Source organism: Aedes albopictus, chromosome 1, assembly GCF_035046485.1.
Source record: "Aedes albopictus strain Foshan chromosome 1, AalbF5, whole genome shotgun sequence".
Lineage (NCBI taxonomy): Eukaryota > Metazoa > Arthropoda > Insecta > Diptera > Culicidae > Aedes > Aedes albopictus.
This window is the reverse complement of record NC_085136.1, coordinates 325371309-325396308: the sequence shown is the minus strand read 5'-3', so window position 1 is coordinate 325396308 and position 25000 is coordinate 325371309. Positions and strand designations below refer to the sequence as shown.

At 45.3% G+C, this 25000-nt stretch overlaps 3 protein-coding genes across 3 annotated transcripts in view; all 3 read left to right on the top strand.

Annotated features, from left to right (window-relative positions):
- The first annotated feature begins 429 nt into the window (after positions 1 to 429).
- Positions 430 to 3821, top strand: LOC109402932 (aminopeptidase N). Its single transcript, XM_019675672.3, has 4 exons — positions 430 to 1233; positions 1290 to 1930; positions 2002 to 3344; positions 3409 to 3821. Exons 1-4 carry the CDS (start codon positions 578 to 580, stop codon positions 3631 to 3633), a joined length of 2865 nt encoding a protein of 954 aa, XP_019531217.3. The 5' UTR covers positions 430 to 577; the 3' UTR covers positions 3634 to 3821.
- Positions 3822 to 13560: 9739 nt separating this feature from the next.
- Positions 13561 to 17078, top strand: LOC109402934 (aminopeptidase N). Its single transcript, XM_019675673.3, has 5 exons — positions 13561 to 14594; positions 14729 to 15069; positions 15132 to 15859; positions 15919 to 16518; positions 16585 to 17078. Exons 1-5 carry the CDS (start codon positions 13594 to 13596, stop codon positions 16915 to 16917), a joined length of 3003 nt encoding a protein of 1000 aa, XP_019531218.3. The 5' UTR covers positions 13561 to 13593; the 3' UTR covers positions 16918 to 17078.
- A 184-nt stretch (positions 17079 to 17262) lies between these two features.
- LOC109416086 (aminopeptidase N) overlaps positions 17263 to 25000 on the top strand; it is a 76416-nt gene continuing 68678 nt past the window's right edge. The window contains exons 1-3 of the mRNA XM_062861251.1: positions 17263 to 17543; positions 18789 to 19151; positions 19213 to 19938. Of these exons, the coding sequence (XP_062717235.1) occupies positions 17263 to 17543; positions 18789 to 19151; positions 19213 to 19938 (1370 nt within the window). The remainder of the gene's footprint in view (positions 17544 to 18788; positions 19152 to 19212; positions 19939 to 25000) is intronic.

Here is a 25000-nt window from a genome sequence, read left to right as displayed (position 1 = left end):
CAATTTCAATTACACACTTCAATGACCAACAATGGATGTAGGCATCAATGAACGAGAACCTCTCCATATCTCCATATCATGATCCGTCACTAAACCCATCAAAAAGCAACGACCAAAGCCTTATCAGCTGTCCAAATCTAGTATAGGCCATTGTCGCGACGCTGCACTGATAACGGTACTCTGCGAGCCTATTTAATGCCATTTAGATTTTGATTGATTAGTTTGACAAGGTGGCAGAGATTATACATCAACGAGACAATGTTCGCATTTTTCCTCCAAAATACGAGAAAATGGAATCTCCTGTTAAAACCTGTTCGCAAGTTCCGCTCAAGTGCTCAAGTGGGCTGTTTGACCTTTCGAGAGTCGGGCACTTCTCAGTGGGAAAGCATGGATGGTGGACATCTCTCCGCGTTGACACAAGCCACATCAAGAACCCATCAGAGCTGCCCGTCGTCCGATAAGATAAGATAATTTAATTATTGAAGTGTGGAGAGGAATCATCATCAGAGCGATCTAACTTGGTCGTAGCTTCCAGTGTGTAGCAGTTCAGTTCACCTGGAACGTGCAACCCAGCAGGATGTGGAAAACTGTGATCCTGATACTGAGCGTAACTTCGGCCGTTTGGTCCGGGGTTCCTCTGCTGCGTGAAAAACTTCCGTTGTCTCCTAGGCAGGAAGTTCCAGTGTCCGGTTATAGGCTTCCAAACAACACCAGTCCACTGCGGTACGACATCGAGCTGACAACGCATGTTCATGACCACGGTAGCCCGAATCAGTTCGACTTCGAAGGCAAGGTCAAAATCTCGCTGCGTGTCCTGGAGGAAGTGCAGAACATTACACTTCACTACCGCCAGCTTACGGTGACCCATGTGAAGCTCACCGATGCCGCCAATACAGTGCTCGTTAACGATGACTCCAGCTTTACCATGGATACCACCTACGAGTTCTTGGTCATTCTGGCCCCATCGGTGTTGAGAGTCGGTGACTATTCTCTGGAAATCGATTACCACGGAGTGCTTCGTACGGACAATGGGGGCTTCTATCGATCGTCCTACACGGATGCCAATGGGAATACACGGTGGATTGCAACAACACAGTTCGAGTCGACGGATGCAAGGCATGCATTCCCATGCTACGACGAACCCGGGACTCGGGCTCCGATAGGGTTGAAATTGACCCATGGAAATACTTATCATGCAATCTCCAACATGCCCATCAAGAGTCAGAATCCGTGGTAAGTGAGCTTCATCGCTGTGAAAGTACTAGGTTTCAAGCGATTTTTCATTCCAGGAATGCAACCTACACCGTTACCCAGTTTGAGGACACCCTGTCAATGCAGACGTATCTTCTGGCATTCGTCGTTTCCGACTTCGCCTTCGTCTCAGACACTCCGAACAAACAATCGGTCTATGCGAACCCCGTTTCGATCAGCAACGGGGATCTTAATTTTGCATTGGAAGCTGGAGTGAAAGTGATCGCAGCCTTGGAAGATTACCTACAGGTCGGCTATTCGTTTCCGAAACTTGACCAGATCGGAATCCCCGATTTTGCAGCCGGCGCAATGGAAAACTGGGGTTTGGTCACCTACCGTGAAGAAGCTCTCATCTACAACTCCACCAAGTCTCCGATGGGTCAACTGAAGCGCACGGCCTTGATCATCGCACATGAATACGGACATCAGTTCTTCGGAAATCTGGTGTCTCCGAAATGGTGGAGCTATCTTTGGCTGAACGAAGGATTCGCCACGCTGATGCAATACATAGCCGCGAACAAGGCGTACCCAGACCTGCGCATCCAAGAGATGGCCACCGTAGAAGCACTCCAAAATGCGTTCCAATCAGATGCACTGGAAAGTACCCGGCCGATGAACAGCTATGTCGAAACCCCGACCGCTATCTCGGCATTGTTTGATGATATCGCGTACGACAAATGTGAGTAACAGATAGATACATGATGGTCACTTGAAGGTATTTATAACGTTATCATTTATCTCGTTTGACAGCTGGCTCCGTTTTGAGGCAGTTTCAACACGCTTTCGGCGACAGAGTTTTCCGCGCTGGACTCAAGTACTATTTGGATGCCATGCAATTTAAAGCGGCAACTCCTGATGACTTAGCTGCTGCACTTCAGAAAGCAGTCGACGAACCCAACGACTTTCCGGTCAACCTCAACGTCTCGGACATTTTCTATTCATGGGCGGATCAGAAAGGCTACCCAGTGCTCCACGTGAGCCGCGGTGCAGATAACGTCATAACACTACGTCAGGAGCGATACCTTCTGAAGCCCTCCAAAGACGCCGTCAAGGCAACCTGGCTCCTACCGTACAACTTTGCTACCTATCAAGCTCCCGATTTCTCCTCCACCCTTCCTTATGATTGGCTCGTCGGCGAGACAGCTGAATTGCGCCCTTTGCCGTCACTTCACTGGGACAACGACGATTGGGTTATCTTCAACAAACAGCAAACTGGTTTCTACCGTGTCAACTACGATGACAAACTATGGGAGCTGATAACCAACGAGCTCCATCACGGCGAGCACAGCTCGATTCATCATCTCAATCGAGCTCAGCTGATTGATGACTCACTCAACTTGGCACGCTCCGGACATCTCGGATACGACGTTGCCCTAAAACTAATTCAGTACCTCACCAAAGAAGAGGAATACGTCCCATGGGCCTCCCTCAACAATGGCTTATCATACCTAAACCGGATGTTGGCAGGATCTGCCAAGTACAACCTCTTCAAACAGTTCGTCTGGGAACTAGTCGAACCATCGTTCCACAAATTCGGTCTCACCAGCAAGCCCTCCGACTCACACTTCTCCAAACTGACGCGAAACATCCTCATCAACTGGGCCTGCCAGGTGGGGTCGGAAGAATGCCTAACCCAGACCAATTCGCAGCTGGCGGAAGTCGTCGCCAACAAAACCGAGGACATCGATCCGAACCTAAAAAGCGTCGTATACTGCAACGGACTGCGCAACGCCGACCGGGACACGTTCCTGTTCGTGTGGGATCGCATGCACCGGTCACAGGACCCGTCGGATCGGGTGCTGCTCATCAGTGCCCTCGGATGTTCGCAGGATCCCGAACTGTTGGAGCTGTATTTGGAAACGTCACTGGACGAAACCGGTGACGCCAGCTACCGCGGCCAGGAACGGTCCCGGGTGTTCAGCGCTGTGTACGTCAACGGCAAGGTCGGCCTTGAGACGGCCATGAAGTTTTTGGCCGAAAATGCCGACACCATCGACCGGCTGTACAACGGCGGTAGCTTCGGTGGACGGGCTATCGGGTCGGCTGTAACCGGAATGGCCAGGCGGGTCGTCAATAAGGAGCAGTACGATGAAGTAAGTGTAGATTTAGTAGTACATTTGAACCTTCGACTAACTTGTTATTTTTCTCTTTCTCAAGTTCCTAGCCCTCAACACCAAATTGGAAGCAGCAGGATATTTGAATGCGAACGAACTGGCAACGGCCAAGGAACTGGCCGGAGAGAATGTCCAGTGGACCAATACGAACTTCGGGGTGATTGAAAGATGGTTGGAGGCAAACGTTAAGTCGGGAGCCATGCGAGTTGGAACCGTCTCGCGGATGGCGATAACTTCCGTGGCGGTACTAATCGCAGCTCTGCTGTAGGTCTGTTAACCAAGCTTCTACTCAACGATGGTGGGGCGGTTTGGTACGGGCCTGTTCTGTATCATAAGCTAGTATCTCGTCTGTAAGTTCGAATCGAATAAGAAGGAGAATTTGTATCTAATTTACATAAGGAAACGCGAATTTCGATATATAAGAATGAAATAAACGAGTTCTTCGTAAACAATGAACGCTCATTTTGGTGTATGGTCGACTCGCACACAAACAAAAAAAACGAAGGCCATTTAAGTAGAACCTTCGACATTCATTTGCCTGGTAAATGTTCTTGGAAAAGTCTCCCAAAAGCTCATGAAATGGCACCTCTTAAGAGATCATGGAGGTGCCTGTCAGAGACTATCGCAGGAACCGTGGAAGATCCCTCCAGGTGCTATTAAAAACGCGTCCCATGGACTCATGAAGGATCCTTGCAAAAGCTCTTAAGAGCCACCAGATTCCACAAAAGTGTCTCTCTCTCTCTATCGCTTTGAAATGTCTCCCAGAAGCTCTTGAAAGAGCCTCCCGGAAGCCTTCGAAACTGCCATTCAAAAACAGTTGAAACATATTCTCAGCATAGCCGCTTTAATGTTCTTGAAAAAAAGTCCTACGTGCTTCTAGGTAACCTTGCACAAGCTCTTGCAATAGCCTTTCAGATACACTTGGAACAGCCTCCAAGATGTGTTTGGAGGAACCTCGCAGAACTGTTGATACTACCTTTCAGAAGTTTTTGAAAAATCTTCCAAGAAGAACCGCCATTGATGTTCTTGAAAACGTTTCTCAGGAGCTTTTAGGTGCAACTCTAGAAACTCTTGGAATACCCTCGTACATGCCCCTGGAAGAGCCTCCCAAAAACTTTTCAAAATACTACTCAGAAGCACATGAAAGTCTCTTTCGAGCTCTTATATACGCTACAAAAACTCGTGACTACCAGATGCTCTGAGAAAAACGCAGAGGCTTCCAGAAGCTCTTGAAAAAGCCGTCAGAAACTTAGTCAAAGACTAACAAAAGATGCTCTCACGAACTCTTGGAAACGCCTCCCAGAAGCTCTTGAAAGAGCCTATCAGAGAACCTTTGGAACTGCCATTTCCTGAGGAGTCGCTCGAATGCTATTGGAAACGAGTCTTAGGAGACTTTAGGTAATCTCCAAGGACCTTTTGAATGAGCCTCTCTTGGGCTACTAGGACTACCTTTCAGAAGCCATTGGAAAGAACGCTCAGAAAAGCCTCGTAATTAAATTGAAAGAGTCCTAAGAGGTTTCAGATACCCTTATAGAAACTTTTTCAAGAGCTTCTCAGAAAATTTTCAAAGAGACGCCTTAAAGCTTATTAAAAAGTCAATCCCGGCCTCTTGGGAAGGCAAAGTATTAGGAGCTTTAAGTAACCTCGCTCTCTGATGCTCTCGCAAAAGCCTACCAGAAGCTCTGGTGAGAGCTATCCACAATGTCTTGAAAGGGCCTACCATAAGCTCATGGGAGAGCCTCCCAAGATTGTCTACCAGAAGCTCTTTGAAGCATCTCAGGTGCTCTTGGGTCAGCATCGCATAAATTCCTGGAAGAGTTTCGTAAAAGTTCTTGGAAAAGACAAAAACATTTACAAGGGCCCTTCACGGGCTCTTGAAGAAAGAGCCTCTCACGGGCTCTTGAAGGAATAGCCTCTAAGGAGCTCTTAAAAATGCAGCATAGGAACTTGGAAACCTTTCTAGGAGCCTTAGGAAAGCCTCACGCAAGCCCTAGAAAAGCATTCCGAGAGTATTTGGACGAGTCGCCTAGGAACATTTGAAATATTCTCCCAGATACTTTTGGAAGAGCAACCCCTGGAACACTCCTGAAACCCTTGGACAAGTTCCAAAGTCATCTTGAGCCCTCTGAAACGCCAATCAAACCTCCTGAAACTCCCTGAGACCCCCTAAAACGCCACTGAGGCCTTCTGAAACTCTTGGGACCTTCTGAAACAGCCTTGAAACTCCTAGAAACACCAATGACTAGCCCTCACCCCCTGAAGCATCCTAAGACACTCCGAAACGCCCTTGAGCCCCTGAAGCCCTGCTAAATGCTCATGAGGCCCCCCAAAACGCCATTGACGCCCTCTGAAGCTTCTTCGATTCCACCAAAACATCCAGTAGACCACCGAAAGCCACTGATACCCTATAAAAGATCCCTAAACCTCCTCCAGAATCCTCTCGAAAAACTACTGAAGTACCTCTGAGGTCCTCTAAAACCTTCAGAACCCTTGAAATGCCCTTTGAAATATCCCTGAACCCATCTGAAACTCTCTTAAATGCCTCTAAAACGCTTAATTCGATTAAAATTATTTCAATCGCCGCTGAAATCCCATAATATTTCTTGAAAACATCTAAAACCATTATAGCCAGCCGAAACCTCTTCGAAGATCCTCTGGAACTTATTTGAACTCCCTGAAAGCTCATGGAATACCCTTGGAAGTTTCATGAAACACCCTAAGACTCCTGAAACACCCCCTCATAAGATCCTCGTAATCGCCACTGAAAATCCCTGGAAACACCCCTGAAGCCACCACATACCTCTCTGAAACGCACTTGAAACCCTCTTAAAAGTTCCTAAATCCTACTGAGAGCCTCTCAAAAGTCCCTGAGTCCCTCGAAACACCCTCAGAGATCCCTCGAAACGCCCCGTGATTTCCTGAAACACTCCTGTAATTTCTGAATCCTCCTGGAACTCTCTTGAACCCCTCTGAGCTTAGTGGTTAAGGCTATGGATCGCCAATCCGGAGACGGCGGGTTCGATTCCCGTTCCAGTCGGAAAAAAATCTCGACTCTCTGGGCATAGTGTATCATTGTGCTTGCCCCACAATATACAAATTCATGCAATGGCAGGCAAAGAAAGCCCTTCAATTAATAACTGTTGAAGTGCTTGAAGAACACTGAGTTGAAGCGAGGCAGGCCAAGTCCTAGTGGGGACGTAATGCCATGAAAGAAAAAGAAAAAGGCCCATAAAACACACCTGAAACCTTCACAAATGCCGCCGAGATTCCCTGAAAAATATTTGTAAAACTTTCTGAAACACCATGTAATGGCCTTGAAAACCCCCTGAAATCTAAGACTCCTGAAACACCCCAGAAACCTCCTGGATCACCTCCGAATAGTCCTGAGATGCTCTGAAACCCTCCTAAATATCCTTAAAACACCTCTGAATCCTCCTGAAACCATTTGAATCTGCTTGAAATTATCTCAACCGCCGCTGAAACCCCATTACATTTCTCGAAAACACCTGAAAACTCTATAGCAAACGGAAACCTCTTTGAAGCTCCTCTGAAACTTCTTTGGGAACCTAAAAAAACCCCCAGAGGTCCCTCGAAATGCCCCTTAAACCCCCTGAAATACTTATGTAACGCCTGAATCTTACCGAAACCCCTTATTCCTCTTGAGAGTCCCTGAAACGCCCCTGATTCCTCCTGAAACGCCCTCGAGATCCCCTGAAACTGTCCAGAATACCACTGAGATCCCCAAAAAATACCACTAAAACCTTCACAAATGCCGCCGAATTTCCCTGAAAAGTCCTTGTAAACCTTACTGGAAAACCATGTAACGGCATTGAAAACCCCCTGAAATCCCCTTAGATTCCTGAACGACCCCTGAATATCTCATGAATACCTCTGAGAGGCCTTGTGACCCTCTTCAATATCCCTAAAACATTCATGAAACCTTCTGAAACCATTTCAATCCACTTGAAATAATCGCTGCTAAAATCCTCTTATATCTCTTGAAACCCCATCATAGCCAACGGAAACCTCTTTGAACTCCCCTGGAACTTCTTTGAGCGCCTGAAAGCTCATGAAAGTTCAAAAACCTACCCTGAAAGCCTCTAAAATCCCCTGAAATCCCTTCAAAACCCTTTCTGACACACTCAATTGTCTCCCGTCTAGATTGACGTTGCGTCAGTTACTGCCATTGTCACATTTTCTCATGCACAATGTGGGTACTTCCGGCTTCGGAGAGGCCTGTTTGTTCTGGAACATCCCAAAATAATGTTGGAATGGATCGTACAATTTTAAAGGGGGGGGGGGTGGTTAGATTATAGAAGGATGTGGGATGTTACAGCTCATAACATAAATAACTACTGAAACAGCTGTAGATGCCAAGGACTAAACTCATGGACAGTTTGGATAACCCTGAATATTTCACAGTTTTTCACAGTGTTCATCAACCACAGTTGTTCGAACCAGAGGGGGGAAATTGCATCTTCCTCCCGTTAACTCTAGCTACGTTTCTTTCTGACAAAGACTCCGCTTTGGAATCGCTATTCTTCGCATTAAGCACCGCCAGTTTCACTGCTAGTCGTCGAAGGCTTACGGTTGCGGTTCGGACTAAATCGTGGCGAACTCTTCCGTCACTTCCGGAAATCACCATCTCTACTCGTTCAACTCGGATCAACTGGCCTCTCGTCATTCCAGCCACAACCAACAGCAGGTGTCCTCAGCTATTTTCGGATCTCCTTGAACCACTTCGAAGTTCGCGTGATTATCGACAGAAATTCTTCCCCCATCTTGCCCAAACAACTGTGTTACAGACCGCACAAGTCTCCAGCTATGCGTAAGAGCCAGTGAATTACCACTTTGAAATTTTGAGCCACATATCCAACATGGCTGCCAATGCTGATGATGCCGTACAAAGCCTTAAGGAGGGTCAGTGGCTGGAAGGTTTTCAGGTCTGGTCTCAGGGGGCTTTCAAAGGAGTTTCTGAGGGATTTCAGAGGCGTTTCAGAGGGAATTCAGGAGATGTCAAAGAGCTTTTCAGGGGCTTCAAGGGCTTTCTGGGAAGCTCATTGCGTTTCAGTGGAGGGATCGCAGGGGAGGTTTCCCAGAGTTTCGGAAGGCTTCAAGGGGTTGTAAATGGAATTCAGAGGGGTTCAAGAGGACTTAAGAATCACTTCAAGGCATTTCATTTTCGGGGGAGTTCAGGGGGATGCCCGGGGGTCTTGAGAAACTTCACAGACTTTCAAGTGAGCTCTAAGGAAGGCGGGGTGGTTTCAAGACGTTAAAGAGGCGTTTCACGGGGTTTTAGAAGGGTTTTAAGACGATTCATGGGTTCAGAGGCTTTCGAGAGATATCCAGAAAGGGGTATTTAAGAAGTATCAATGCATTCCAAAACGCTGTCAAATGAGCGTTTCAGAGGCTTGTCGAGGGGTTTCCGGGGATTTAGGGAGCTTCACGGCCGTTTCAGGGGTGATTCAACGGAATTTTAGAACGTTTCAAGACGTTGAAGGACATTTCAGGGGTGTTTCAAGGCATTTCAGGGCATTTCAGAAGCCTTCACAAACTTTCAGTTGAGCTTCAGCGGGTGTCAAGGGGCTCCAGAAGCTTTTCGAAGCGTTTCAGAAAGGCTACTGAGGTTTAGGGAAGCTAGTGCTTCGGATGAGCTTCAGAACGGTTTCGGGAGGATTTCAGTGAATTTCAAGGCGTTCCGAAGTGAATTCAGGTGAGCCTCAGAGTGGTCCGGGAAGCTAGTGCTTCGGATGAGCTTCAATTCGGTTTCGGGAGGATTTCAGTGAATTTCAAGGCGTTCGACGTGAATTCAAGTGAGCCTCAGAGCGGATCAAGGGTTGTTTCGGAGGTGTCTCAAGGCGTTTCAGGGCATTTTACGGAGTTTACGAATAATTTCAGAGAGACTTATGAAGTTTTACAGGGTTACAGATGGGCTGCAAGTGGTTTCAGGTAGTCCGAATGGCAGTTCAATGCTTTGTGTTTTTCCGGTGGTTTTGGGCTTCACAGGCATTCGAATGAGCTTCAGGGCGGTTTGAGGGGGATTTAACAACGGCTTTCCATGGTGCATCAGGGAATTTCAAGGGGATTTCATGGAGTTTCAGTGACGTTTCTGGGCATTTCGAGGCGTTTGGAGATTCGTAGGCACTCAGGAGATTGTTAGGGTGTTCAAGTTGTTTCAGAGGTATTTCGGGGCATTTCAGGGAGCTTCCAAGGGGTTTCCTGGAGACTTAAATGGGTTTTACAGGCCTTCAGATGGGCTTCAAGTCGTTTCAGGAGGCCTAAAAGGCGCTGTTAGGCGTTTCGATGAGTATCAAAGGGATTCCTGGTTGATTTGGGTTTATGAGCTTCAATGTGGCTTGAGGATGATTCAATAGCGTTTCAAGGCATTTCATAAAATTTCAGGGGGGTTTTAGTGACATATCAAGACGTTTCAAAGTGGATTTTGGATATTTCATGGGTGTTTCAAGGCGTGTTTAAAGCATTCTAGTGGGTTTCAGAGGGCATGGTAGCCTAAGAGGGCTGCCGAAGCGGTAGATCCACCAAGACGAAAGGACGACGAACTGATTAACAGGGGCACTCGAATATTGTTTCGTCATCTTGAATGCGAGTAAGTGTAGGGATAAGAAGAGGCCGGAAGAGTCCGGGAATGAATAAGTGTAAACGTAACATGACGTGAGAGTGTGAATACTCCCTGCCAGAAGCATGCCGATTCTGAGCTGTTCTAGTGTTCACGTGAGCGTCAGAGGGATTTCAGAGGGCTTGAAGGCTTTACAGGCTTTAAGGTAAGCTTCAGAGAGTTTCAGAGTTTCAGAGGCGTTTCAGGTGATTTCATGGGGCTTCCGAAACGCTTTAAGGGGCCATCCATTAAGTACGTCACGGGCCCAGGGGGGAGGGGGGTTTGTGAAAATGTGACAAGCAATGTATAAAATATAGGAAAAACCCGTACGAAGGGGGGAGGGGGGTTGAAAATTCTCGATTTTAGCGTGACGTACTTAATGAATGACCCTAACCCTTTCAAGCCGGAATTTTTCCAAGCGTTATTATGGAGTTTTTTCTACATTTTTCTGTAGTTTTGGTGGCCAATAGCATAAAAACGGTAAAAAATTATGAAGAATATTTTTTCTGGATATCCTAGGTCATCCAAACTATTCTTGAGTTTAGATCCCTAAGTCTACGAGTGTAACGTTAACTTCTTTCATTATACAAAGCCACGATTTGTTACCTATCATATCCAGCAAGCCTCCTGAAAGTTCAACAGACAGTATCAGATCAGTCGGGATATCCTAGGTCATCCAAACTGTTCTTGAGTTTCGATCCTAAAGTCTGCGGGTGTAACGTTAACTTATTTCATAATAAAAAAAGCTACGATTTGTATTCTATCACGTCCAGTGTGTCTTCTGAAAGGTTAATAGACATTATCAGATCTGTCGAGATACCCTACGTCATCCAAATTGTTCTTGAGTTTAGATCCTAAAGTCTACGGGTGTAACGATAAATTCTTGCATTATACAAAGCTATTATTTTTTATCTATCATGTCCAGCAAGTTTTCTAAAAGGTTAACAGACAATATCAGGTCAGTCAGGATCCCTTGGTCATCCAAACAGTTCTGGAGTTTAGAGACTAAAGTCCACGGGTGTAACGTTACCTTCAATCATTATACAAAGCTATTATATGTAATCTATCATGTTCAGAAAGTATCCTGAAATGTCAATAGACAATACCATCCTTGGTCATCCGAACTGTTCTTGAGTTTAGATCCTCAAGTCTACGGGTGTAACGGTAACTTCTTTCATTATACAAAGCTACGATTATATGATTAACAAAGTTATTCTTGTAGATTTGAAAGACTTCATTATAGAAAAGTTTGGACGACTCTGAATGTCCCAAAAGTTTATAATAAGCTAGTAGACTTCAGATTGTTCCAGTAATTGCGGTTGATTATGCAGCGTTACTCAGTAAAATAGATATGGCTTCTGTTACGAAGATAGACCTGAAGTTCTGAACTCCAAGGTAGTTTGGCTGACCTGGAATATCCCTGCAGTGTCTCTAAATGACATTTGAGATTTCGAGAGCTTCGCGGATCCCAGCAGATTATGCAACGCTATTATGTATGGCGAAAGCACATAGTTTTTCTTGCAGATTCGAAGGACTTCATTATAGAACAGTTTGGACGAACCTGAATGTCCCAAAGATTTATAATAAAAAAGTAGACTTCAGATTGATCCAGTAACCACGGATAAATATGCAACGTTACTCAGTATAGCAGATATAGCTGTTGTAACGAGTGTAGACCTGAAGTCCTGAACTCTAAGGTAGTATGGCTGACCTGGAATATCCCTGTGCTGTCTATAAATGACATTTGAGATTTCAAGAGCTTCGCGGTTCCCAGCAGATTATGAAAACTACTGTTTGTGGTGAAAACACATAAAGTTATTCTTGTAGATTTTAAGAACTTCAATGTAGAACAGTTTGGACGACCCTAAATGTCCCAAAGGTTTATAATAAGCTGGTAGACTTCAGATTGCTCCAGTAACCGTTGTTGATTATGCAACGTTACTCAGTATAACAGATATGGCTACTATTACAAGTGTAGACCTGTAGTTATGAACTCCAATGACCTGGAATATCCCTATAGTGTCTATAAATGACATTGTAGATGTCAAGAGCTTCACGGATCCCAGAATGTTATGCAATGCTATTATTTGTGATGAAAATACATAAAATTCTTCTTGTAGACTTGAAGGACTTCATTAAAGGACAACATCCCAGAATATGAAACACCTTTTGATATTCTTGACGAAGGCTAAATGAATACATAACACAACCCACATCCAATTTCAGCTTTTACATCAAATTTTTATGGTGTTCAGGATGTTCTAGGTTATCAATGAAGTCCCAAATACAAATATTCTCATTTTTCCCTGCTGAAGACAGTATTCTGTTTTATCGAACGAGTGAATGTATACAGCCGTTTCTATGTTGGGGTCATATATGCCCCCTTCGGCTCCAAAGGGTTAAGTCGTTTCAGAATTATTACGATTTTATATATTCAACAGCTTTTACTCAAGGAAGTTCTTGGAGACCCTTGAAGAGTTATTGAACTCATCATTTGGTAGAGTGTAGTCACCTGAGGCTGTGAGAGTATGAATCTTCAGACAAATAAGGGTTTGTTCATAAACTACGTAGACTCGGAGGGGGGACGGACGGTCTGGCCAAAGTCTACGGCATAGCTTCCCAAACTTCGTTCCGCGACCCCAACCACTTGCAGGCTCGCTTTTGCTGTTCTACAAAAAGCGGGTGACGACAGACTGGGGGTCGCGAAAGCCAAGTTTGGGAAACAATGGTCTACGGTCCATACAAAATTGGAAAATTTTGTATGGACGAAAGGGGTGTGAGATTGCCCAAATTGAGTCTACGTAGGTTATGAACAGCGCCTAATTACGTTTGTAGATCCGATGACCTTTACTCAAGTGAGTTCTTGAAGAGTCTCAAACGTACATCAAACACACCATACAGCACATAGTTGCTTTAGGTTGTACAGCATGCATTGCAATCATGATGCTCCAATAGATCACTGGTTAGTGTAAGCCTTACTCATAATACAGCTAGAGGCCACTTGTTAAGCACATATATTCCGATGACTTAGGCTCAAGAAAGATTTTGGGAAGCCTTGAATAGTCTCAACTCCCCTCATCTTTCACCCTTAAACTCGCACTAGCTCCCTTCAACTGCCATAGCTGCTTTTTTGCCGTAAACCAACCTTATCACTAATTTCAAGAACTTCACCAGCTCTGAATATAATCATTTTTTTTCCAGATCATGTTACCTCAATGGGAGTACCTAAATATATTTTATCTAAATTGATTCTATCAAAATCGAATTACAGTACAAATCCGGAATAAGATAACACCGACGTTCAGGGAACTTTTTCTTCTTCTACAAATTAGTATTCCTCTATACTCAGTACAGAAAATAAACCCAAAAAGTGGACTCGAAATAACTCACACCAACCTCACAATTCTTCCTGATCTACGTAATCAGCCTCGATTGCAAAAGTTTTATGATTATAAACCAATATATACTTCATCCATTGTTACGCTGTATTGCAATCCATATCTTATCTGGGCTCCTCGGCCGGATCCTTATCGCAACACTGAAGTCCATCGTTAAAAGGACTTCAAATACAACGCCTTAAGGCAGTACTCGCGTGTAATTGGGACGATTAGGATGATCGCCCTCAAGTGGTCGGTGGTGTTTTTGGGGTTGGCGCTGACCGCCTTCGGGACGGCGGCAGCAGAACGACCCCTTTCCGGTGAATTTAACGTTGACGATCCTCCACAAATAGCGCCGGCGTTCGCGGCCGAAGAAAGTGAAATTGTGCCTCTGCAAGCAGTGGATGAATCATACCGTCTGCCGAAGACCAGCTATCCAACGCACTATGACATTCAGCTGCGCACGGATGTGCACACGGGTGAAAGGCAGTTCCAAGGAACGGTTGCCATCCATTTGAACGTGGTTGCAGCGACCAACTCCATTGTAGTTCATCACCGCAGCCTTACGATTCAAAGTGCAAAACTCGTGCTGGTTCCAACGGCTGGAGAGCCTCAAGAGCTGGACGATCCTACCTGGACGTACGATACTCGTGTTGAACAGCTCTCTTTCAAAAGTGTAAATCCGCTGAACCCCGATAGCTACATTCTTACAGTGACTTACGCCGGCCGATTGTCCAACAACCAGGATGGGTTCTATATGTCCTCATATGTGGATGCTCAAAACAGAACTGTGTACTTGGCAACTACACAATTTGAGTCTACCAGTGCACGCATGGCCTTTCCGTGTTACGACGAGCCGGCCCTGAAGGCTACCTTCGCCCTGCAGATCACCCATAGCAGGTTCTACACGGCAAATTCCAATATGGAGTACGACTTCGAGATTGATGGCGATTATCGAATTTCAAAGTTCAAAGTCACTCCAATAATGTCTACGTATCTGTTGGCCTTTGTGGTATCGGACTTTGCTTACAAAGGTCCCGCAACGCATCGTGTCCACGCGCGCGCAAATGCCATAAACGAAGTCGATTTTGCCGTTGAAGCGGGACAAATCATTCTGGAGAAGCTCGATACACACCTTGGTATTGGATACTACGACCACATGCCAACAATGAAGCAGTTCGCCATTCCGGATTTCGCCGCAGGTGCAATGGAGAACTGGGGCCTGGTCACGTACAGGTAACGGGCGGAGAATGATACGACTAAATTGTGATCTAGTCGAACGAATCGCTTAATTACCCTTGATAAGCGATATCAAGCAGACGATCAAATGGCAATGGCTCATAAATAATTCGCTATCTTTATCTTTATAGGGAACAGTATCTGCTGTTCAATTCAGAGTTAAGCACTTATCGCACCAAAACCAACATTGCCACAGTGATTGCCCACGAGTACGCTCACCAGTGGTTTGGAAATTTGGTCAGCCCCGAATGGTGGGAGTACATTTGGCTGAACGAGGGCTTCGCCACCCTCTACGAGTACTATGCCACGCACATGGCTTATCCAGAGGTTGGTTACTGGGAACTTTTCAACACCCAGGTCATCCAGGCGGCCATGGTTCCCGACGGACTGGACTCCACCCGACCGATGACCTGGAACGCCGATACTCCGGCCTCGATTGGAAGTTTGTTCGATCGTGTTGCATATCCCAAGTGTAAGTATGATTCTCGATGATTGTGGTGTTGGATTTGACTAACTCCATTCCTATTCAAATAGCTGGAAGCGTTTTGAACATGATGCGTAACGTCCTCGGTGAGGATAACTGGACTGCTGGTCTGAAGGCTTATCTCACGGCGCGGCAGCTTAACACTGCCAACTCTGATCATTTGTATACCGGCCTTCAGTCGGCTATTCAAGGCAAGAATGTCCTTCCGGACGGAGTCACTGTCAAGGATATTATGGAGTCATGGGCGACGGAGAAGGGCTATCCAGTTCTGAGTGTGCGCCGAACCTACGAAACCGGAAGTGTGATCATCTCCCAAGAACGGTTCATTTCTGATCGCAAGGTTCCCAATACGAACATTTGGATGATCCCGTATAACTTCGTTCGGCAGTCCAGGGCCGATTTTGACGATCTGAATACCTTCAGCTGGCTCAGTACGAAGGCAGCTCGTATCAGCACCGACGTATCTGCCAATGAGTGGATCATATTCAACAAGCAACAGGTCGGATATTACCGAGTCAACTACGACGATGCTAATTGGGAACTGATCACGAATGCATTGATCAACAACGTGGACAGCATCCATCGGCTTAATCGAGCCCAACTTATCGATGACGCGTACTGGTTGGCCCGCTCTGGACGACTGGACCTAGAGATCTTGATGAAGCTGCTTACCTATCTGCCGAACGAAACGGAATACGCTCCATGGACGGCGGCCAACAATGTCCTGTCCTACTTCAACGGAAAACTCCGAGGAACCCCTGATTATGAAAACTTCACGGTAAGTGTGGATCAGTTGCATTTGCAAATCCAATACATATCATTATTATATCATCTTAGACGTTAGTGAACCACCTCATCAGGAAGGTGTACGCAACTCTGGAGGTCGACTCAGTTTCCGAGTCGGAGCCCCTGCTACACAAATATTTGAAACAGACCATCTCGACGTGGGCCTGTATGGTCGGAAACGAAGATTGCCTGAAGCGTACCAAGGCAGCTCTCCAAAAGGAAGTAACCGAAGGCGTCAAGGTACATCCCGACATTGCTACCGTTGTGTATTGCCAAGGTCTACGAACTGCCGATGCAGCTGAGTACCAACATCTCTACAAACGTATCTACTCAACCCAAAACTGGGCCTTCAGATCGATGATCATCACCGCACTGGGATGCTCCGAGAACAAAGAGTTCCTGAAGGCCTTCCTGCAAACCGCAATCGCTTCAAACGGAGCTGGTGTTGAGATCAACTACAAATCCGCCGAACGCACTCAAATCGTACAAGCAGTGTACTCTGGTGGACGGGCCGGTGTTGACGCGTTGATTGAGTTCCTAAGAGACCCTGACATGGTCAGGGAATTCATTTCCCGATTGGGCATCAACACTCTCAACAGTGCCATCTCAAATATCGCGTCCCGCACAAACAATCAGGAAGAATTGAACATGGTAAGACCCACGGCCAAGGAAATACACTGAAGTGAATTCCAACATTCTAACAACTTTTCTCCACAGCTCAATGACCTGTTGACCGACTTGGGCGAAAACATCACACCCCAAACGGCAGAGTCGGCCCGTGCAACCGTACAGGCGAACTTTGCATGGCAGCAAAGCTCCGAAGGACTCCTTACGGTGAACTTTGTGGAAGAGTACGTCGACTCGATTGTACCAGAGCCACCAACCACGACTGAAGGACCCACGGTCACCCCTGGTCCCACCACAGTAAGCCAGGCTCCGAGCACCACGACCGCCGGTTCCACCACGACTGAAGATGATGGCGGTGCAGCTACCATTGCAGTTTCCATCACTCTACTGGTCAGCGCAGTGGCAGTGGCACTGTTCAACTGAGGCACTGTATCAGCATTATTCATCGCCCAAATCATCCGCCGAATTTATTTGAGAAGCTTACTCAGAACTTCGATAAGAAATGCAGAGGTTTGGGTCAGTCATCGCCAAATAATCTAATCGCAATAAATTTGCACTAATATAAGGTTTATGTGTTACTAATACATGGTCTTCAAATTTGTTCCCATCGATGACAATCATTATGACCAATAATTATCCGATAAGATTAAACATTTTTTACAATACATCATTAAACACGGAGACAGGGTTTACCCATTGAAGTGGATTATATAAATTTAATCCCCGAAATAGAACAGTCAGTTTGGAAAGGAAGATCACAGATTGAAGATGGAAGCACGGCTGGTGCTTTGGCTGTTCGTTGCCTTCGTAGTGTCCGTCCACGGTCAACGGTTCAAACTTGACCGATACAATTCACCGCTAGATGACTTGATACATTCCGCCGGAGCAGCTGCCAAAGAGAGAAGTTTTACCTCATTCAGGCTACCGAATACCTCAATCCCTACGCAATACACCCTCGAGCTGGATACGAATGTCCATCTGAACCAGTTTTCATACAGTGGACGAGTCCAGATCCAGTTGACCACCTTACAGCAAACCAAACAGATCGTGTTGCATACCTCCGGGACTACGATAACCAAATTGCAGCTATTTTTTATTTTTATTTTATTTTATTTGCTTCGTCTTCGACACGCAATGTCGCACAGACTGATTAATGTAAATATAAATAACTTACTAAATAAACCTATACTTCACAATACCGAAACATTCTACAACAATTATACAATAAACATCATCATAACCCAAAAATACATAATAAAACAACATGACTACATTACACTACAGTTTCAACAATTCATAATTTCCACTCAAACAACGAAACAATTCTACATATTTTGCTTAAAAACTAACAAAAGCTCATGGTTTCCAAGTTGAACGGCAATAGAATTCACGGTATCGTATTCCGTCCGGCCAAGTCGATGCAAGCATGGCAAGATCCTTATATTTCCATTTTATTACGATTTTGAAAGATATATAGTCGAAGAGACTACAATCCATACGATTGGAAATCAGTTTTACAACTCTCACGCAGTCTTCAGACGGGACAGCAAGACATCTATGCACCATCGTTCTAACGTCGTTTTCAGAAGCAGCACTGTCGATGTTTGATAGAAACAAAGAGAACAGACGGTCGTCATCCTCTGTCACCTTCTTCATTGTACGCTGCTCAACTTGATCGTGTTCTGTATCTCCTGCGTTGATATTAAGGGATCCATCTATCGGCTCATGAGATGTATTCGGAGTGGAATGTATAAAATTCGTCGTTACAGGATCCGAAATTTGCGATGACATTTGTCGTAAAGTGTCGATTATTACAGAAACTTGCGACTTCAGCTCGGTTATCTCGGTTTGCATTGACGTCGCTTCAGATGCTGATGATGTGTGTTGGCCCGCATTGTGGTCTGCATTGCGCCATTCGTTGAAAACGGGAAAACATTCTTCACAGATCCATACTACGTCATGCGATATAGCACTACGTTTCTCTTGATTCATACCAATGCAGGAGATGTGATGCGAGCTTTTACACGGTCCAGCACATACAACGTACAGGCCCTGTTCCATGTTGTATATGCATATACCGCAACTCTTGCAAAGAACTTCTTTTGCACAAACCATCGACCTGGAGTTCATCGTCGTATTAATACGATTTTACTGGAATCACAAATATTATACACACTGAATCGGTAAAGCACTGGATGATTTTCGACTAGAAAGCGGTTTCGGTAATTTTCAGCTTTTCGGAAAACGTGTAATACGCGATTATTTCGGAACTATAAAAGCGAGCGATGAAACAGCGTTAAGCACACACACACCAATCAAGTCGAAGTGGCGTTGGTTGAATACAGTATCGAAGTAGAAAGGGAGTTTCTAGTTATCGACACCAGAGAAGCGCTACCAGCGAACACCAACTATCGACTGCTGATTGAGTTCACCAACGTACTACGTACCGATCTCACCGGATTCTATCGATCGTCATACCAGGCTGAAGACGGCACAACTCGATACATCGCCGTTACTCAATTCGAAGCCAGCTTTGCACGAAGCGCCTTCCCCTGCTACGATGAACCCTGGATTCGGGCTACCTTCGAAATCAGCATCAGCTGTGGGCAGTCCTACAAGGCGACTTCCAACATGCCGATCGCTGCTATCGCCATTCAGTAAGGAGCATTGAGCCCACAGACATCACCCATCTTTCAAAATTTCTTCCTCCAATTCCAGACCAGACCAGAAGAAGCTTACCCGTTTCCAAGTGACGCCTCGCATGCCGACTTACCTGGTGGCGTTCATGGTAACCGACTTCGTTAGCAAGCGTGTCATTCTCCGGGAGCCCACCCATCTGACGATGGAGGTCTACGCGCGAGCTTCCGCCAAGGCCGAGCTCGATCTGGGACTTGAGAAAGGAGCTGCTACTATCCGTGCGCTCGAACGGTACTTCGACATGACCTATGACCTGCCCAAACTAGACCAGGCCGCCATCCCGAGTTTCATGTTCGGTGCCATGGAAAATTGGGGCCTGGTGAAGTACGCCGAACGGTATCTGTTGTACAACGATCAGACGGCCAGCAATCGCGACAAAGAGTGGATAATTGCGACGATCACCCACGAGTTCGTTCATCAGTTCTTCGGAAACCTAGTGACGCCCAAGTGGTGGACCGACATCTTCCTGAACGAAGGTTTCGCCACCCTGTACGAGTACATGATCAGTGCCGAAGTGGAACCGAGCGTTCGCTTCGAAGAGCTGATCGCCGTGGAAGCCGTCCAGACGGCCTTCTACGTGGACAGCAAGCCCCTCACGAGACCGCTGTCGCACTACGTGGAAACGGATCTGATGACAGTGTTCGACACCATCGCCTACCAGAAGGGCGGCAGTGTGCTGCGCATGATGCGGCACGCTCTGGGCGGGAGCACGTTCCAGAAGGGTCTCCGGCGGTACCTGGCCGACAAGTAAGTAGATGTTGGGGGTTTAGGGTTTACAGTTGAACATAGCACGGTTGTTGGATGATCTCCTGAGTCACCCAATCCGGAGATTTCAACAGTGGGAACAGTCCCACGATCAGACGGCAAGCAATCACGACAAAGAGTGGATAATAACGACGATCACCCACGAGTTCGTTCATTAGCTCTTCGGAAACCTGGGGACGCCCAAGTGGTAGACCGACACCTTCCTGAACAAAGGTTTCGCCACCCTGTACGAGTACATGATCAGTGTACTTCCGATGTTTCGCGGATTTGGTAGATCTTTTGACGTTCAGATCTCAATCACTGGATCAACAATGTACTGTCCAATACAGATCGAAAGTTTGAAACGGCTGCTCTGAAGCTTATCCCTCTAAAGGTTTTGCTGCAGCCCAGAAGTACGTAAACACTGTTTCGAAGCCCACGATGTTGGTCTCTTACATTGTCTGTGAAGTGTTGATCTAGAGCAATGGTTTCCAAATTATACTCCACGACAGTGAAGCCTTTGGAGCCTGTTTGTATTCCAAGTGTAAAAACTGTTCATACTCAACTGTCCAAACCTTTAGGCATGACGATCACCTTAAAAGTCTAGAAGCTCAGTAGCTCTTATTATAGGAGTTCTGAGGTATTTTAATCCTTTGAAGTAGGATTTTTTCCAAGCGTTATTATAGAGTTTTTTTTGTATTTCTGTGATTTTGGTGCTCAACGTGCTCAAAAAAGGGTAGAATATGATGAACAATATTTATTCTGGATATCCTAGATCATCCAAACTATTCTTGAATTTAGATCCTTAAGTCTGTGGGATTTTCATTATACAAATCTACGATTTGTATTTTATCATACCCAGTAAATATTCTGAAAGTTCAATATACAGTACCAGATCTGTTGGGATATCCTAGGTCATCCAAACCGTTCTTGTGATTACATCCTTTAGTCTACGGGCGTAACGGAAACTTCTTTCATTATACAAAGCTACGATTTGTATTCTATCATGTCCAGTAAGTCTTCTGAAAGTTTAAAAGACAGTATCAGATCAGTTGGGATATCCTAGGTCATCCAAACTGTTCTTGAGTTTGGATCCTGTAGTCTACGGGTGTAACGGTAACTTCTTTCATTATACAAAGCTACGATTTGTATTCTACCATTTTCAATATGTTTTCTGAAAGTTCGAAAGACTGTATCAGATCAGCCGGGATATCCCATGTCATCCAAACTGTTCTTGAGTTTCGATCCTGAAGTCTGCGGGTGTAACAGTAACTTCTTTCATTATACAAAGCTGCGACTTGTATTCTATCATGTCCGGTAAGCCTTCTGAAAGTTCAAAAGACAGTGTCAGATCAGTCGGGATATCCTAGATCATCCTAACTGTTCTTGAGTTTAGATCCTAAAGTCTACTTGTGTAACGGTAACTTCTTTCATTATACAAAGCAACAATTTGTATTACATCATGTCCAGTAAGTCTTCTGAAAGTTCAATAGACAGTATCAGATCTGTTGGGATATCCTAAGTCACCCAAACCGTTCTTGAGATTACATCCTGAAGTATACGGGTGTAACGGTAACTTATTTCATTATACAAAGCTGCGATTTGTATTACCAGTAATTCTTCCGAAAGTTCAATAGACAGTATCAGATCTGTTGGGGTATCCTAGGTCATCCAAACCGTTCTTGAGATTACATCCTGAAGTCTGCGGGTGTAACGGTAACTTATGTCATTATACAAAGCTGCGATTTGTAATCTATCATGTCCAGCAAATCTTCTAAATGTTCAAAATACAGTATCATATCAGTCGGGATATCCCAGGTTATCCAAACTTTTTTTGATTTTAGATCCTAAAGTCTTCTTGAGTTTAGATCCTTAAGTCTACGGGTGTATCAGTAACTGTTTTCATTATACAAAGCTACAATTTGTATTCTTTCATGTCCAGTAAGTCTTCCGAAAGTTCATTTGACTGTATCAGATCTGTTGGGATATCCTAGGTCATCCAAACCGTTCTTAAGATTAGATCCTAAAGCCTACGGGTGTAAAAGTAACTTATCTTACGCAAAGCCACAATTTGTAATCTTGCAAGTCTTGTGAAAGTTCAAAGGACAGTATCAGATCTGTTGAGATATCCTAGGTCATCCAAACTGTTCTTGAATTTCGATCCTGAAGTCTACGGGTGTCACAGTAACTTTTTTCATTATACAAAGCTACGATTTGTATTCTATCATGTCCAGTAAAGTCTTCTGAAAGTTCAATGGACAGTATCAGATCTGTTGGGTATCCTAGGCCATCCAAACCGTTCTTGAGATTACATCCTGAAGCCCACGGGTGTCACGGTAACTTATTTCATTATACAAAGCTACAATTTGTAATCTTTCATGTCCAGCAAATCTTGTGAAAGTTCAAAGGACAGTATCAGATCTGTTGAGATATCCTAGGTCATCCAAACCGTTCTAGATTTTCGATCCTGAAGTCTACGGGTGTAACAGTAACTTTTTTCATTATACAAAGTTACGAAAGTTCATTTGACTGTATCAGATCTGTTGAGATATCCTAGGTCATCCAAACCGTTCTTGAGATTACATCTTGAAGTCTACGGGTGTAACGGTAGCTTATTTCATTATACAAAGCTGCGATTTGTAATCTTTCATGTCCAGCAAAGCTTCTAAATGTTCAAAATACAGTATCACATCAGTCGGGATATCCTAGGTTATCCAATTTTTTTTGATTTTAGAACCTAAAATCTACGGGTGTAGCAGTAACTTATTTCATTATAGTCGGGATATCCTTGATCATCCAAACTGTTTTGAGACTGTATCCTAAAGTCTACGGATGTAACAGTAACTTCTTTCATTATACAAAGCTGCAATTTGTAATCTAGGATCAGGAGTCCTACAACTGCCCTGAAACTCTCTCGGAACAGCCTTGAAACTATTTGAAACACCCTTAACCACCCAAAAAGCCTCGTAAAATTCTCTTTTTTCTCCAAATTTCCCATCAAAACTTTCTGAAACTCTTTGAAGCGCACTGAAACTCCGTAAAACACCCTGGAGTCTCTTTGAAACCACCTTAAACTCCCCTAAAACTCTCTTCAACGCTCCTGGAGCGTCCTTCAAACCCCATGAAACGCACTTGAACCCTTCTAAAAAATGTTTCATCCCTGAATTTGAACTCAACTGCTAATTCTTAAAAAAAAATCTTGATAGGCATTAACAAACTCTTAAAACCTTCTGAAACGTCACTGAAACCCCTTGATACGCCTTGAAATCCTCATACTCATTCAAATACTCATCAAATCCGCCTGAAACCCTGTGTTGAACGCTCCCGAAACCCCTTTCATTCCTATCTTCGTATTGCATCACGTCAAAAACAGCTCGGTTGGGTCCAAGTGACTCTAATGCAAAAGGAAGGTTAAGCCCCTCTGAAGTGCCCTGAAACTTTCATGAATCCCCCAGTGGGGCTCCTGAAACTCACTTCTAATCCCTTGAAACTATCTGAAATGTCTCTAAAACATTTAGAAACACCATTGAACTCCTTCGAACACTCCCGAAATACCCTTAAAAACGACAGAAACCACTTGAAGGCCTGAAAAAGGCACTAGAAGAACTCTAATACTCCCGCAAATGCCACTGAAATTCCACCTGAATCTCCTGGATCTGGTCCGAAACGCTTCTGAAACAATCTTGCGAAGAGGTAAGCACAGATAGAGTGCAAAACGAAAACCTCTAGCAGCGCACGGGAAAATACGTGTGCCACACAAAACCGATTGCACCTAGAAGTTTTAGGGGCATTTTAAGAGGTTTCAGATGCGTTAAACGAGATTAAAGTTGGCCTCAAGGAGGTTCCAGGAGAATTCCACTACAGTTCCAGGGGTTACAGAGGATCTGCAGGGGCTCCAGGATCAGAGTCACATCAACTGCCTCAAAAAAAATCCAATGGAAGAGTTCTGAAGCTATTGAAAACACCCTCTGAACACTCCATGAAGTAGTATCGCATGCACGCGAGAGCACCGTTGCCAGCTCATCCCGGCTCAAACCGAGTAGATTTCGCTCACAGCGGAGCACCTCCCTAAATACCTCATTGTTGAAGTATGATGTGTTCCACCTACGAGGGCTTGCCCTTGGCCTGGCCGTCCCTTCTTTTATCCGCTGCCTGCTGTTGTTGTAGACGATACTGTAGCGAACCACCACCCCGGGGATCGCTGAGAATGTAGGCCTTGGCTACTCTCCAGTTCGAACTACTCGTTAGGCCAGGACTTCAAACAGTAACGTAGATGATCAACTCCGCCCCATTCCGACTAAAGATACTTTTGGTACCGACATTAATCAAATCGACATCTAGCATGCCCAGTGCCTTTAGCCGGATATGACCCCGCTAGTTCGTAAACGGCTTCCCCATTCCACGGCCTTGTCATTGAAGTCACCCGCTATTACCATCGGCCTTTGCCCTGTCAATACGGTCGTCATACAGTACAGCATCTGTGAAAACCACTTGATCAAACTACGCGGAGGCGCATAACAGCTACAGAAGAAGACCCCGTATACTTTGGCAACCACGAAGACCTCATAGGTAGTAGACATCAACTCCTGGACGGGGTATTTACCCGTAGTCCATATTTACGGTCATTTTTCCGGTCCCATCCGCAACCGAGTTGCCGTGACCGGTGGGTACTCGATATGGATCCTCTATGATGGCGATATCCGTCCTTCGTTCCGCAACTGCCTGACACAGCAGTTGCTGAGCTGCGTCACAGTGGTTCGGGTTCAGCTGCGTTACCTGCACTGAAGCTTATCAGCAGTAGCTCTTCTGAAGGCCGGGTAACTTAGGCACCCTGTCAGGGCCTTTGCAGTCCCATGACTTGTGTCCCGATTCAAAACATCTGAAGCAAGCCTGCGGTTGCTCGCCTTGAGTCAGTTGGCATACTGACCAGCCCACCTTGAGATTCCCTAGTTCAACGAACTTGTTAACGGTCGCCACAGGTAACTGTACCATAGCTACCTGTGTCCCTGCCGGGTCCTTCCATAGCCGAACAGCTACGGTGACCACCGGCACCTCGCCCAGTTGC